The following is a 15,973-nucleotide window of genomic DNA, read 5'->3' as shown; positions in this document are numbered from 1 at the left end:
AAAAACCTAAAACACATATTTATTCATCGACTGAGTTGAAATCAAGAAAACTGTGGGGTGTGGTGGGTGGACTGCTCAGCACAAAGTCAGTGGTTCAAACTCACCAGCTGCTCCGGAGGAGAAAGACGAGGATTTCAGTAAGAAGGTCTACTTGTGGAGAGACACACAGGAGCAGGTGCACTATTTATAGGGCGGCTGAGTCAGTCAACTGGATGGCGGTGAGCCCGGTATAGAGTTTGGAGCAGAAAGCTTTCTCCCAAGGGCCCATGTGTGCTGCTCGGGACAGAGGAAAATCAGCAGAAGTCATTGCTTAGACGGAGGCTTCTCCAGCAGGCTGTACATTAGCTCACCGGAGAGCTTGAGAGAATCCCAGTGTGTGAGCCCCTCAGGAACAAGATTATCAGACGCTGCAGGGGGTGGGACGTGGGCATCTAGGGGTCCAAAGCCAACATGATTCACATCAGCCACTCTCGCCCAGTCACCATAGGGTGGGAGGGGGCCATTGCTGCATCATTTCACAGATGTGGAGACTAAGGCTCAAGTGCACAGGCGGCTCCCTTTCCTTTCAGTCAAGGACAAGATGTTGCCCGTAACTTGGGGGGATGGGGTGGGGATGGGGTTGTTCCTTGTTAGGTGCCCTGGAATGGGCTTCGACTCATACCGACTGTGTTAGTCTGGGCACTTTAGAGAAAGAAATCCACAGAAACTCATATGTATAAGATAGGGTGACCAGATTTAAAGCGGGACACCATTGACCGGGGGGTGGGGTGGGGGGGGGGGGTTTCTTGATTAAAAATGTGGTCTATATGGACCAAATAGACCGTTCCCTAGCTTGTCGTGCATTCTTTCCAAAAATCGGGACTTTTTAAAAACGCCCAAAATCAGGACTGTCCCGCAAAAAGCAGGACGTCTGGTCACCATAGTATAAGAGACAGTTTTATATAAAGGGTAAGTGCACATCAAGAAAACATCCCAACCCAGTGCTGCCCAAACCCACAAGTCCAACATTAACCCATATGTCCTACACCAATCCACAAAGTCCTCCTCCATCTCACAAAACACACGCAATGACGCCGACTGCAGGAGGAAAGCCAAATCAGTGATCCTGTAAGCATCTCAGCGCTGGCAGGGGTCTCCACACGGGTGCTTCAGCACCCAGGGCTGCATCGGGGTAGGTCCATGTGGCTTCTCCTCAGAGATGTCTTGCAGGAAGTGAGCCTTGCCAGCTGAAGCAGGGAACTGGCTAAGGCAGCTGCACCCTGGTCTGACCATCACAAAGCAAGAGACCCGAGAACTTGAAAGGCGACGCTCATGGAGCCATTTATCTCTCTGCCCTTCAATGAACCCCACATGTGTTTATCAGCCAGGTTGGCACAATAAACTTTAACTATCTCTCCGACCCTTTGTGAAACAGAGTGAAACGCCGCCCAGTCCTGCACCATCTGCACAATTATTCGGACACTGCAGCCCACTGTTGAGCCCTTGTGACAATCCATCTCGTTGAGAGGTCTCCTCTTTTTGCCACCCCTCTCCTTTACCAAGCAGGAGGGATGTCCTTCTCCAGGGACTGGTGTCTTCCTGATATCATGTCCAACATGTGAGATGAAGTCTTGCCCTCCTTGCCTGTAAGACGCCTGCTGGCTGCACTTCTTCCCAGACAGATCTGCCGGTTCTTCGGACAGTCCACGGGACCGTCTGTGGTCTTCTCCGGCATCAGAATTCAAATGCATCTATTCTTCTTGGTCCTTGTCCAATTTCACACCTCAGAAGACTGAACATATCATGGTTTGGGTCAGGCCCACCTTGGTCCTCCACATAATGGATTTTAGGATTAGAAGAAGGCTTATTACGCAGATGCCCCCACCTCACTTGCTGAAAGAGAGGAGGACTTGAAGCACTTGCTGATGAAGAACAAGAATTGTGGCCTTCAGTACGGATGACAATTCAATGTAAGGAAGACCCAAATCCTCACAACTGGACCGACAGGTAACATCAGGATGAAAGGGATACAGATGGAAACTGTCCGGAATGTCGTCTTGCCTGGTGAGGCTGTGGTTACCTGTGGTCGGGGGGTTGGGAAGCCCCCCCGCAGCTCTGCAGGTAAAGACTGGAGTTTCTACACTCATGAACAGTTGCAGTTTCAGAAACCCACACGGGGTCGCTTTGAGTCAGCATTAACTCCGTGGCAGGGAGGATTTGGGATCTCAATCAATGCTCTTGGAAGCAGTGGTAATGAGATCAAAGGACGTATGGCGCTGGGTAAATGGGGTGGGGCCTGCAACAAATCTGCCTCCAAGCTGGCTTCTCATCTCCGGACCCCCCAGGAAGCAGTAACATCTTTATTATTCTATAGGAGCAGTAGAGTACCTAAGGGTCTTGTGAAATACACGCGTCATTTTGTCCAAGTAGAGAATTACAAAGGCCACGGTGATGTGTGCCCGCAAGCCCTGGTAGTGGAGTGGTTTCACACTGAGTGAGATCTGTTTGGTCGGCAGTTTGAAACCATCTGCACCTCCGAGAAAGACTGCGCTTTCTACTCCTGTAAACAGTTCTTCTTGGAAACCCACAAGTGTTTGGTTTGGCCAGAGCGGGGTGGGAGAGGGAGCAAGGTCCACCGAAAGGAAGGGCAGAGAGGGTGATCATTTTCAGGCTCCAGGTCAGCTTCTTTGTTTTCTTGTTTGTTTGTTTGTTTGTTTTTTCCAGGTCAGCTTTTAAAGCAGGGCTTTCAAAAGCGTGGCCCACCGACCGCTGGCAGTCGAATGAATGCCCGGCAGTGTTTATTAAATATGTAACAGCTTCAGGTCACAGGATCTGCGGTGGAGCTGGAGCTAGGGGCGCTGCACGGGTAATAAGCACCCACCCACCCACTCCCACCCCCCACGGCGATCCGTCTGCTGTTTGAAGACCGAGCACCACAGCGGCTCGTGCTACGGAACGATGGGCCCGAGCATCGAGCATGTCGCCACAGGCAGAGAGGGCTCTCAGGATGCGCGGAGGCTGACCGCCGCCCTGGAGGATCTGGGCACGGACGTTCATTCTGCACGCGCCAGCAGGAGGCCTGGCCCTGCTAACCTGGGGGCGGGCAGTACCCTCCGGGCCCAGGCCCCGCCCACGCGCCCCGCCCCCTGCCCGTTTCTCCCGCCCGCCGCAAGCCTTCCCACCAATCACAGCCCAGTATAACCTATGATGTCACCATCAGCCAATCGGAACCCTTCACCAGTATCTTTGGCCCTTCGGAGGGGGATGAAAGTCCAAAGCCACAGCGCCTTTTTAAAATGTGCAACGCGGAGCCCAAGGGAGGCGCCCCACAGGCCGGTGCCAGAGCCGGGACTAGAACCCAGGACGACTCACTGTCGTCTAAAGCTCTCTGCACAGCGGTCGTCTCCTCCATGCCTGGCTCCTGGTTCAGGGCCCCTGGTCCAGTCCCCCACCGAACGCCCCAAAGACAGGGAAAGCAATGCCCCCAAATTATAGGTTTGGGGGGCCAGATGAAATGGTAGCATCTGGGGGGGAGGGAAAAGGAGACCTGGTCCCACAGAGGCTGAGTGTTCTCACTGACCCGTTGGAGAGAGACCTGGTGCTGTTCCCGTCAAGATCCAAACCAAAAACCAAACTCCCTGCCATCAAGTGGATTCTAATTCATAGCCACCCTACAGGACGACCCTGCAGGACAGAGTCGGGCTAGCCCTGTGGGTTTCCGAGACTAATTCTTGACGGGAATAGACAGCCCTGTCTTTCTCTCGTGGAGTGGCCGGTATGAAACCCTATGTGATATTTCTAGTCACATGGGGTCGCTCTGAGTGGAAAATCAATTCCATGCACCTTACAACAACATGTAGGGGGGTGGTGGTGGTGTCCAGAACCCAAGCCCTGGTCTCGGTGGACTCCCTCCCTCCCTCCCCCCACCCTCACCCTCCGGAAGGAATTAGAGGGCTATGGTGGCGGCTGCCCATGGGCAGATTATGAGGAGGGGCTGGGACAAGGGCCCCTTTGTGGAAGCCCTAGCTTAGGCAGTCAAGTGACCGCTGAGCACACCCACACTCGGACAGGACTGGGCCCCAAGGGACCCTACCACAGGCACCGACCTCAGGACCCCAGAAGGTGCCCCCAATCCGGTGGCAGGACCTTTGATGGGATCCCAGAACAGCCAGAGCCCCATCTGTGAGTAGGGGTTGCCCAGGTGGGCTGGGGTTTTGGTCGTCTTTCCACATGTGGGATGGAGACACCCAGGTAGCACCTTTGCGGGTGCTCCCACCTGCATGTCTGTGCAAAGGCCCTGGGGTGGGAAGGAGCCTGGTGTGCACCAGGTTGAGAGCAACAGTCATTGAGGCGGTATGGGAACAGGCCGGGGTCGGGGTGGGGGGTACCAATCATTTCAGTAAAGTTCTGGGAGGCAGCTAGAAGTGGCTGTTGGTGCTTCCAATTAGATGCGGCAGCATAAATTAGATGGCCCTGGGTTTTAGACACATTTCTACCCCTTGATCCAGGAGCCCTGGTAGTGTAGTGGTTACTCGTTGAGCTGCTAACTGGGAGGTAAGCAGTTTGAAACTGCCATTTGCTCCTTGGAGGGAACGATGAAGCTTTCTACTCCCACAAAGAGCTACAGTCTTGGAAGCCCATGGGGGCAGTTCCGGCGGGCCCTACAGGGTTGCTATGTGTTAGAATTGACTTGACAGCGGTGGGTTTGATTTATACATTTTGATGGCGTCTGCCATTGAGTTGATTCTTACTCACAAGGACCCTGTGGCTGAGCAGAACTCCCTGCCCCCACCCCACCCCCAGCTGTAATCCACACAGAAGCAGGTCAGCAGATCTTTCTCCCGAGGGACTGCTGGGTGAGTGTGAACCACCAACTTGCTGGTTAGAAGCCAAGAGCTTAACCATTCGGACAGCAGGACTCCTTGCCCCTCTCTCTGCCTTTGTAAAATAATCTGTCTTCGATTTTGCTGTGGTTGTTGAGGATACGACCCCATTTATCACGTCAACGGTCTCTACCTGTACATTGATCATGTTTACCAGTGTTGACCCTAGTCTCCGGTCTCGCCTTCTTTTTCCGAATTGTGCCTCCCCCCTTCCCATGAACTCGCTGCCCCCCACGTTTCCCAGTCTCTATATCTATGTTCCAGGTGCTGTTGTCAACAGGATCCCGCACAGAGGTCTCTCTGGAGTGCATCAGGGCATTGTACCTCCTGTGAAAATCCAGTCGACTTTTCCATTCTGAGAGGACAGACAGTAAGCAAGAATAAATCCGCGATCATCTAATCTCAAGTTGTGCGTTGTACAAAACCAGGCAAGGTGAAGGGGTCAGCATGTGCCGGTGGCAGGGGCAGGGGTGGGGGGACATCCTCAAGTGCGCCACACAATTGTGGGGAGACTGTGCCTGAGGCAGGAGCCTCAGGTCTGAGGCCACCATCCAGGAAACCTTATTTGACTGGCTCCAATGGCCAGGTTCTGTTCTGGGAACTGAGGATGCGGTAGCGGGCAAGGCTGGCTGACTCATCTCCTTACGAATTGCTTCAGGGGAGTTGAGGGAGCTTGGGAAGCTAATGAAGAGGGAGATGGGTTCAAAATACCACCCAGTTCAGAGGACCCCTGGGTCATGGTGGGCACTGTTGTCCACACTTCCTTTTTTATTAAGATCATTTTATTGGGACTCTTACCATTCTGATAATAATCCATGCATCCATTGTATCAAGCGTATTTGTATATATGTTGCCTTCATTATTTTATAAACATTTACTTTCTATTTGAGTCCTTAGTATCAGCATTTTCCCCTCCCTCCTCGTAGCCCTTGATAAATTATGAACTGTTATTGTTTTTATGTCTTGACACCGACTGCTGTCACCCTTCCCCCAGTTTCTGTTGTTTGTCCCCTGGGTGTGTATGTGTGGTTATGTGTCCATCATTGTCATCAGTCCCCCCTTCCTGTCCTCCTCTCCCCACCTTCCCTCTCCCCTCCTGGTATCGTCCCATTTCTGTTTCTGAGGGGTTAATCTGACCTGGATTCCGTGTGTCGTGTGTTATGAGCTCTTATCTGTACCTGTGTACATGTTCCAGCCCGCACTGAAAGGCAGGACTGGGGCGATGATAGTGGGGGTTGAGGAAGCCTCATTGGTGCTATACTGAGCCCTGGTTGACTCATCCCTTCCTTGTGACCCTTCTGTGAGGGGATAACCCAATGTCTACAGATGGGTTTTGGGTCTTTGCTCCGACCCCCCTTGTTCTCAGCAATATGGTTTTAAAAATTTTGTTGGTTTTGGGTCTTCTGATGCCTGATACCTGATCCCATCGACACCTTATGATCTAACAGGCTGGTGTACTTCTTCCCTGTCCTCTTGTTGCTTCTCTGCTAGATGGCCGCTTGTTTAACTTTGAGCCTTTAAGACCCCAGACACTCTATCTTTTGATAGCCAGGCACCATCCGCTTTCTTCACCACATTTGCTGTGTACCCATTTTCTCTTCAGTGAGCGTGTTGGGAAGGTGAGCATCACAGAATGCTAGGTTGCTAGAGCAAGGTGTTCTTGTGTTGAGGGAGGGCTTGAGCAGAGGCCCAAAGTCCGTCCACTACCTCAATGTACTGCCATATAAATATATGTATAAACATGAGCCAATACCTCTATCTAATGAATTAATGGATTTACATAGATACACACCTATGCTTATACTTCTACCCATAGCTTTGCTTCCTAGATCTTTCCTATTTCCTTTTACCTTCCTCCTGCCCCACCATCACGCTCGCCCTTCTTCTGCCTCTTAGTACTTCCTCTCAGCTAGATTGCTGTTGCTCCAACACCCCCAGGATCTCTACGTCCTCCTTGTTGTTGATTTTAATTCCCTAGTTGTGCCCCTGTCTATGGCGCTGTTTGCTCACCACCCCCTTCCCCCACCTCCTCCTCCCCACAGGTCCCTCTGGAACCAACGGTCCCAATTCCACTGCTTTGTCCTCGGGCTTACTTCCGATGCCTATCTGTTAATTTCCTGTTCTAACAACAGGAGCACCGGGCGGGTGAGTCTACCTGGATGCCACTTTGACTTCTTCTCCAGCACTTCCTTTCTTGAGCAAATTGAAGGACATTCACCAGGAGCAGGCCCACCTATGGGGGTTGGGGTGGTAGTGGGTAGGTGCCATGGAGTTGATTCTAATGAGTGACTCTGTACAACAGAAGGTAACACAGCCGATCCTGTGCCAGTCTCACAACCGTCGTTGTGTGAGCCCAGTGTTGTAGCCACAGCAATCCATCTTGTCGAGGATACTCCTCTTTGCCGCTGCCCGAGCACTTTACCAAGCAGGCTGTCTCCTTCTCTAGGGACTGGTCTCCCCTGATCACTTGTCCAAAGTGCACAGGAGGAAGTCTTGCCAGCCTAGCCTCCAAGGAGCATTCTGGCATACTCTTCCAGGGCCGATGTTTGTTCTTGGCAGTCCGTGGTATGTTTAATATTCTTCGCCAATGCCGTCACTCAAATGCATCAATTCTTCTTGGTGTTTATCAGTGTCCGGCTTTGACATGCATATGAGGCAATAGAAATATCATGGCTAGGATCAGGCATGCCTCCGTCCTCAAAGGAACATCCTTGCTTTTCAACACTTGAAAGAGATCTTACGCAGCAGATTTACCTAAGGCTTCACGTCGTTGCATCTCTTGACTGCTGCTTCCGCGAGCACTGATGGTGAAGCCAAGCAAGACATAAGCCTTGTCAACTTCAACCTTCGCTCCTTTATCATGATGTTGCCTCTTGGTCCGGTTGTGAGGGTTTGGGGATTCTTTATTGAGCTGTAAACCATGCTGAAGGCTGCCATCCTGGATCTTCATCAGCAAAGGCATCAAGTCCTCTTCACTTTCAGCAAGCAAGGTCAAGTCATTTGCCTGTGTAGGTTGTTAATAAGCCTTCCTTCAATCCTGATGCCTCCTTCTCCTTGGTATTGTTCCACCCCATTAATGCCTTGACCGCTAGCCCTAGGGATGGAGGTTGAGTCCACCCTGTGGTGCACAGGGAGAGAGATCTGGCCACCTAATTGGACAAAAATTGTGGAACGCATTGCTACTCTCTGACACCCATGAGTGATGTCAACTCATCAACAACTGGTAGCTAAATACTCCTGGCCAAGGCTGTTGGTAGCCGGTCCCTGGGTGGCCACTTCCCACAGGTGGTCAAAGCAGGATGGTCTTCATGACCACTGCAGCCCACTCCCCAGGTCCAGACAGGGGAGACAAGCCCCAGAGCAGGAGAGGGCCTGGCTATGGTCACTGAGCCTCAGATTGCCTCTGATCAAGGCTCCTCCTCCCAGCCCCTCATCAGCATCCTTGTATGTCTGACCCCAGGACCCAGGCCCACCTGCTGGCATCCCAGAGCCTGGCCATGACTGTCACGTACACAAGCAAAGTGGCGAATGCCCACCTGGGCTCCTTCTCCCGACTGCTGCTATGCTGGCGGGGCAGCATCTACAAGCTGCTCTATGGCGAATTCCTCATCTTCCTGCTCTGCTACTACTCTATTCGCCTCATCTACAGGTGCGGGTGGGGGCTGGGGCTGGGGTGGGGGGCACTGAGCTCCCCGGAGGAGCCTCCCACTCAGCCTGAGGACCCAGGCACCAGTGGCCTAAGCTGAGCCCCTAGCTGGCCAGCCTGGAGGGGACCGTGGACAAGGAATCATACTGAAGAGGGCCTCTCAACCCAGGCTGGGAGGGCCTCAGGCCCAGGCCTTAGCTGTTCCCCGGGAATCCCCCACGTGGCCTCAGGGAGGCGCCCAGGCCCACATCTTATGTTTATTAAAGATCAAACTCCAGGCTTTCATCTGCCTTTAAACCATTGTCTCTCCCCCTCCCCACCCCCCACCCATAAAAACAACCCAAACTCGTTGCCATGGAGTCGACCCTGACTCACAGGGACCCTGCTTTTGAGACTGAATAGAAGGCCTCTTCGTTTTTTTTCTCGGGGTGGCTGGTGGTTTCAAACTGCTCACCTTGAGGTTAGCAGCCCAATGCATAATCCATTCCTCCACCAAGCTCCTTTGTCCCTCTGAGCATTCAAAATGGTCAAACAACAATACCCCCCTCCCCTCCACCATGTTGAGTCAACACTGCCTGATGGGCTGCACTCATCTACTAGCATAAAGGTTGCAGGTTCAAACCCACCCAGAAAGGCTTGATGATCTGCCTCCTCCCTAAAAATCACTGCTAATAAAAGTAAAAAGCTAAAAACCACACCCGCAAACACAAGATTACTGCCGAGAGAGCCCTATGGGGCAGTTTTCCTCTGGAACCCCCTGGAGTTGCCATGAGTCAGCAAGGTCAGGGGCGTTTACACCAGATTCTTTCCCCAGGACTTTCTTTTCTACATCTCTCCTAGTGGTCAGCTCTAGGACTCTCCTCACCGGAAGCCAATACAGGGGGCCTCTCCCAGTGCAGACCAGCGGGGAGTCCCTCTGGGGTCCTGGTTGCCAGAGAGCGGGCCCAGCTCAGGTGGTGGTAGTGGGAGAGTGGGGAGGATTCCAGGCAGCAGAGGCAGCCCACCTGGGAACCTTAGCTAGCTGGCCAGGGCACAGCCCCGGGCAGCCCCTCACAGTGAACATGCATCTGTCTCTACCTGCCTCCCAGGCTGGCCCTCACAAATGAGCAGCAGCTGCTGTTTGAGAAGATGGTTCTGTACTGCGAGGGCTCCATCCAACTCATCCCCATATCCTTTGTGCTGGGTGAGCTCTCCTTCCCAGGGGCCCTCAACTTCAAGAGGAAGAGCCACTGATATCTCCCCTATTGTCCCTCTTCTTTTTGTGGTGGCATCGCTGGCTCCCCCTTGTCTTCAGTCTGCGTGCAATACCCCGCCCCCCCTCCTCCTTAAGCCTCTGCTCCTTTGCTCCTTTCTGGTCTCAAGGTCTCTGGCGTGGTCCTCGGTGGGGCACCAGGAACTAGGGGGTGAAGGCCAATTCAGGAACCCATGGAGACTGCAGCTAGAGGGACTGAAGTTAGACACCAAGAAGGACGACCCGCCAATGGCACTGCAGACCTCTTTTCTGCGAGTGGTCCCAGGAGGGGGTTCTCAGGGTCTCTGAGCAGGAGGGGAGGCAGGACGGCCTGGGCAAGAGAAGCTTGGAGATGATGGCGTCTCCAGGCGAGGCCTTCCAGGGTTGGGGCTTGAAGCTGGGGAAAGCGAGGCGCCTCCGGGGACGCTGGGTTCTGGCCGCAGCCTCGCCCCGGGTCCCTCCTGCCCAGGCTTCTACGTGACGCTGGTGGTGACTCGCTGGTGGAACCAGTACGAGAGCCTGCCGTGGCCCGACCGTCTCATGAACCTGGTGTCCAGCGTGGTCGAGGGTAAGGACGAGCACGGGCGGCTGCTGCGGCGCACGCTCATCCGCTACGCCAACCTGGCCAGCGTGCTCATCCTGCGCAGCGTCAGCGCCGCCGTCTACAAGCGCTTCCCCAGCACGCGGCACCTGGTGCAAGCAGGTGGGCGGGGCGTCGGGAGGGGAGGGGCGGGGCCCGCTCGACGGTGGGTGGAGCCAGGGCGGGGCCGAACCCTGGCATCCGGATTGGGCGAGGCTGAGTCAGGTGTCCGGAAGTGGGCGGGACAGGCACCCACCCTCGGAGGGCTGGCGTTTGAGGCCAGGACAAAGGCTACGGGGAGTGGCGGGCACTGCCGCGGTGGCCCTTCCCCCGCTCTCTCCCGTTTCCAGCCTGGCCATCTGCCACCTCTGGTTTCTTCGCCCTGGGCTCTGCCTGACCTCAAAAAATACAACATAAACAACCCTGCCAGCCGGTTGATTCTGACTCCTAGCGACCCGATGGGCTGCGTAGAACTGCCCCTGTGAGTTTGTGTGACTGTAGCCCTTTACAGAAGTAGACAGCCTCGCCTTTCTCCTATGGAGTAGCTGATGGTGTCAAACACCTCACCTTGTGGTTAGTAGCCCAAAGCGTAACCACTACACCGGAGCTCCTCAGCCTGAGCTGCCCCCCCCAAATTAGGCAGACCTCTCCCAGTGCTCGGTCTGCCCCAGCCGGCAGACTGGGTGCTGGAAAGAAGATGACCGAGGGACTGGAGGTCCCAGTGGACTCCCCATTACCCTCGCGGCCACACCCCGCAGGCTTTATGACACCCGCGGAACACCAGCTCTTAGAAAGCCTGGAAGGAGCGCACAACAAGTTCTGGGTGCCCTGGGTGTGGTTCGCTAACCTGTCCGTCAAGGCCTGGAGAGATGGTCGCATCCGGGACACGGTGCTGCTCCAGAGCCTGCTGAATGTGAGCCTCTCCCTACCCCACCCCAACCTACAGGGGACGGTTGTTGGCGGGTTGGGAAGGGTGGCCCGAGGATCTGAGGAGCTTCCCGGAGCCTGCCAGGGGTTCTAGGGTCTTTTTCAACTGCGTTTCCCACCCTTGCACGCAAAGTTTCCTCCCGTTCCCGCTCTGCGTGGGCCCCTGAGATACTGGTTCCTTTTGGGGGTACAGAAAGGTTAAGGAAGCTGCCCAGGGCCGCACAGGCCGGCAGGACGGTGAGCACCAGGCCCTGGCACCTGGGATGAGCTAGCGCGCGGAGCCTGGGAGGGCAGGTGGTGGTCTGAGATGAGCCCTCCCTTCTGTCTCGATAGGAGATGAACTTCTTACGCTCACAGTGTGCACAACTCTATGCCTATGACTGGATCAGTGTGCCGTTGGTCTACACGCAGGTGAGGATGTGTCCACAGAGATGTCCCTTTGGTACCATATTGTGTTAGTCTGGGTAGACTAGGGAAACAAATCCACGAATGCACATATATGTATAAGAAAGAGTTTTATATTCAAGAGGAATTGAACATTGAGAAAACATCCCAACCCAGTCCAGAGCCAGGCCATAAGTCCAACATTCATTTTTGCTATTTCATACAGGAATAAGCAAAGACAGCATCAAAACAAAGTAATCAAGACTTTAACTTCCCATATTGTTTCCAGAAAACAACTCAGTAAACTGCAAGGACATACCTGACTTCTGGGTAGCCAAAGAGGAACACTATCAAGGGCAGAGGTCAAACATCTACTTTCCATCCTTATGATTTGTTTCTCCAGTACCCCACTCCCATGGTACCATAATGTGTTAGTCCGGGTAGACTAGAGAAACAGATTCATAAACATGCATATGTATATAAGGGAAAGGTTTATACACAGGAGGAATTGAACATCAAGAAAACATCCCAACCCAGTCCAGTCCAAGCCCGTAAGTCTAATATTAGCCCATATGTCCGATCCTAATCTCTAAAGTCCTCTTCAGACTCACGAAACACATGCAATGGAGCCAAATGCAGGATGATCACAAGCCAGTGGGTAGAAAGTCTTTGGGTCCAGTGGCGTTGTAAGCATCTCAGTGCTGGCAGGGGTCTCTCTGTGGCTTCTCCGGCTTCTGGGGTCTGGTTGCATCCAGCCCCACTGAGATGGCCTGATCAACTCCCATTTGATGGAGGAGATGACAGAGAGCCAAGGTGCCCTGAGTGTGAGAGGGAGCCCAAGGCTGTTAATCCCGGCCAGGGGGGGATTCTGACGTCAGCTTCCCACCACGCTCGCTGCCCCTGCCTCCTCTTCTTCCTGCCAGGTGGTGACGGTGGCCGTCTACAGCTTCTTTGTGGCCTGCCTGATCGGGCGTCAGTTTCTAGACCCAACCAAGGCCTACCCTGGCCACGAGCTGGACCTCTATGTGCCTGTGTTCACATTCCTGCAGTTCTTCTTCTACGCAGGCTGGCTGAAGGTGAGGCTCTTGGGCAGAGGCCGGGCTGGGCTGGGCTGCACTGGCCTGGGGGTAAGGCCAGAGGGGGCACGGCCAGCAGCTGCCCAGGGGCGAGAGGAGTGGGGGTGGAGGATGGACGGCCAGAAGAAACCTACTGCCGTTGAGTGGTCTGTGACCCTTAGGACAGACTAGAACTGTGTCATCAGGTATCTGAGAGGGTTCATCTTTAAGGAAGTAGATGGTCTCATTTCGCTCCTGAGGAGGGGCTCCTGGGGTTGAACCCATGACCTTGCGGTTCACAGTCAGATGCATCTTCTGCGGTGCCCCTCGCACAACGTTGACAGCCAGGAATGTTAGGGGCCATCGAGCCGGTTCCGACTCATCGTGGCTCCCGCTGGGAAACACAACCCGATCCTGGGCCATCCTCACAGTTGTTCTTATGTTGAAGCCACTGTGTCCATGCAGCTGGCTGAGGGGCTTCCTCTTTATTGCTGTCCCTCTACTTTAGCAGGCATGATGGTTTTTCTCCAGGGACTGGTCTCAGTATGTGAGCCAAATTCTCGCCCTCCGCGTTTCTAAGGCCCCTTCTGGCTGGACTTCTTCCCGGACAGATTTGGTTCTTCTGCTGGCAGTCCATGGTACTTGGAACATTCTTTGCCATCGCCAGCATTCTAATGCATGGGCTGTTCTTCCACTTTCCTTAGCCGATGTCCGACTTTCACATGCAGGTGAGGGCAATTGGAAGGACCATGGCTTGGGGCAGGTCCACCTTAGTCCTCATAGTACCATTCTTGCCCTTCAATACTTAAAAGAGGTCATGTGCAGCGGATTGACCCAAAGCAATGCATCATTTGATCTCGTGACTGCTGCTTCCAAAATGTCTTGATTTTGGTCTTTACATTGAGTTGTAAGCCCTCCTGAAGGCTGAAATCCTTGACCTTGATCAGCCAGCGCCTCAAGTCCTCCTCACCTTCAGCAAGCAAGGGTTGTGTCATCTGCATATCGTGGATTTTTTTTTCTTTAAATGATTTTATTGGGGGTTCTTACAGCTCTTATCACAATCCATCCATCCATTGTGTCAAGCCCATTTGTATATAGGTTGCCATTGTTATTTTCAAAACATTTTCTTTCTACTTGAGCCCTTGGTATCAGCTCATTTACCCCCTTCCCCCACCCTCCCTCCTTCATAAACCTTTGATAATTTTTTTCCCCATGTCTTACACTGACTGAGGTTTCCCTTCACCCACTTTTCTGTTGTTCGACCCACTGGGAGGGGGTAATATATCGCTCATTGTGATCGGTTCCCCATACCTTCACCTTCCCCTCCTGGTATAGTTACCTCTCATTATTGGTCCTGAGGGGTTTAGCTATCCTGGATTCCCTATGTTTCAGGCTCTTATCTGTACCAGTGTACATGCTCTGGTCTGGCCGGATGTGTAAGGTAGAATTGGGGTCATGATTTCATGGGGGAGATTTTGGTGGTCTTTACATTGAGTCGTAAGCCCTCCTGAAGGCTGCGATCCTTGACCTTGATCAGCCAGTGCCTCAAGTTCCCCACACGTTCAGCAACCAAGGCCGTATCATCTGCACATCGCAAGTTGTTAATGATCCTCTAATCCTGACGATGCATTCTTTTTCACATAATCCAGCTTCTCTGAATAAGTATGGTGAGAAGATGCAACCCAGACACACACCTTTCCTAATTTTAAACCATTCCCTTGTTCTGTTCCAACATCAGCCAGAAAAGACGGGGTCTCAGATGCGGAGGGAAGGGGCTGGACCCTGGAAGGGTGTCAATGCTTCTAGTCCAGACTTTCTTCTGTGCTTTCCAATATGAAGAAACAGAGACTCAAAGAGGAGAGGGGCCCTTGCTTGAGGCTGGTGTCTGATCCCCAGCCCTGTCCCCGCCCCTGCCCCAGGCCGGAAACTTAGGAGACCCTCTGCCTGTCAGACTGTTCGGTGGCCCCTCAAGAGAACATTCCTCACGGATTTGCCCTGAACGAGGGAAAGGCCTGGGCTGAGAGAGACAGAGGCAGGTCCTGCAGTGGGCCCCCCTCTTCAGCAAAGGGAGAAGGAGCCATGTATTGCTGTCACGTAAGCCTTAGATGGCTACCTATAAGGTCAGTGGTTCAAACCCACCAGCAGCCCTGCAGGAGAAAGATGAGGCTGTCTGCTCCCGTCAAGATTTGCTGCCTCAGAGACTAGAGGGTGTTGGTGGGAGTGGACATGGACTCTAAGGCAGGGAGTTTATGTAGTCAAGGGAATTCCTGGGTGGCACAGCCAATGAAGCGCTCGATGATGAGGTGCCCACTTCAAACCTATCCAGAGGCGCCCCGAAAGAGGCCTGGCCCTCCACTTCCCAAGGATCACAGCCTTGAATGCCTGCACATGTGGGGTTGCCACGAGCCGGTATCAACCAAAAAGCAACTGACAAACAGACTGTCCCAGGAAGGGGGAGAGGGTGCTGGGGTTTTTCCGTGATAGCTAACCTAGAGGTTGGCAGATGGAACCCACCCAAGGGTGCCGCAGAAGTAAGCCCTGCTGACAGGCTTCTGTAAAGATCACAGCCTCCCAAACTAGAAGGAGCAGCGTGCCTCTGACGTGGGGGCCGGCCCTGAGTGTGGTTCTCTGACCAGTCAAGCCCTGAGGTTAGCTGACCCCCACCCCTCTGGAAGGCACCCCTTTGTGTCACGCAGGGGTGTGTTGGGGAGGTGGTTCACTCCTATCCACATCTAGTACCGTCCCTGGCAGACTGAGCAACGGTCCTCTCTGCTTGTCCTCACTCCATCCCTCCCCACCTCTCCCCTCTCTGCTCATCTTCTGTTACTGTTTGGGAGTGTGGGGATGTGGGCCTGGGGGTGTTGCCATCTCTCCCTCCTGTCTGCATCCCACCCACACAGCCTGGCCTCTCCCTGCCCCAGTGATCTTGTATCTTTTTACCCATCAAACCGATCCTGCCCCTTGCTGTTTGACACTCTCCAATGGTGCCCCAGACCTGCAAGGTGTCCCCTGGACCCTTGGCACCTCTGCAGGGATTTGTCACCTATCAGAGATGAGTGCAGAGGAAGCTTCCTGCCTGGACCTCCCTGAAACCCAGGCAGCCCTTAGCATTACATTCCTTAGAAGGCAATGTATAAATAAAAGTGTGAGTATATGAGTAAGAGAATCAATCAATCAATAAGAGTATGAGGTGCGGGGGAGGGGGAGAGAGGGGAAAAAATGAGGACCCGATGCTGGGGGGCTTCTTAAGTGGAGAGCAAATGTTTTGAGAATGACGAGGGCAATGAA

The 15,973-nt window shown here is 53.6% G+C and overlaps 1 protein-coding gene across 1 annotated transcript in view; it reads left to right on the top strand.

Annotated features, from left to right (window-relative positions):
- Positions 1-8,359: 8,359 nt before the first annotated feature.
- BEST1 (bestrophin 1) overlaps positions 8,360-15,973 on the top strand; it is a 13,253-nt gene continuing 5,639 nt past the window's right edge. The window contains exons 1-6 of the mRNA XM_004715053.1: positions 8,360-8,511; positions 9,597-9,691; positions 10,209-10,442; positions 11,078-11,232; positions 11,580-11,657; positions 12,554-12,706. Of these exons, the coding sequence (XP_004715110.1) occupies positions 8,360-8,511; positions 9,597-9,691; positions 10,209-10,442; positions 11,078-11,232; positions 11,580-11,657; positions 12,554-12,706 (867 nt within the window). The remainder of the gene's footprint in view (positions 8,512-9,596; positions 9,692-10,208; positions 10,443-11,077; positions 11,233-11,579; positions 11,658-12,553; positions 12,707-15,973) is intronic.

This window comes from Echinops telfairi, unplaced genomic scaffold (genome assembly GCF_000313985.2).
Source record: "Echinops telfairi isolate 266 unplaced genomic scaffold, ASM31398v2 ScPeMD7_7416;HRSCAF=8454, whole genome shotgun sequence".
Classification (NCBI taxonomy): Eukaryota; Metazoa; Chordata; class Mammalia; order Afrosoricida; family Tenrecidae; genus Echinops; species Echinops telfairi.
This window is presented reverse-complemented; position numbering and strand designations above follow the sequence as displayed.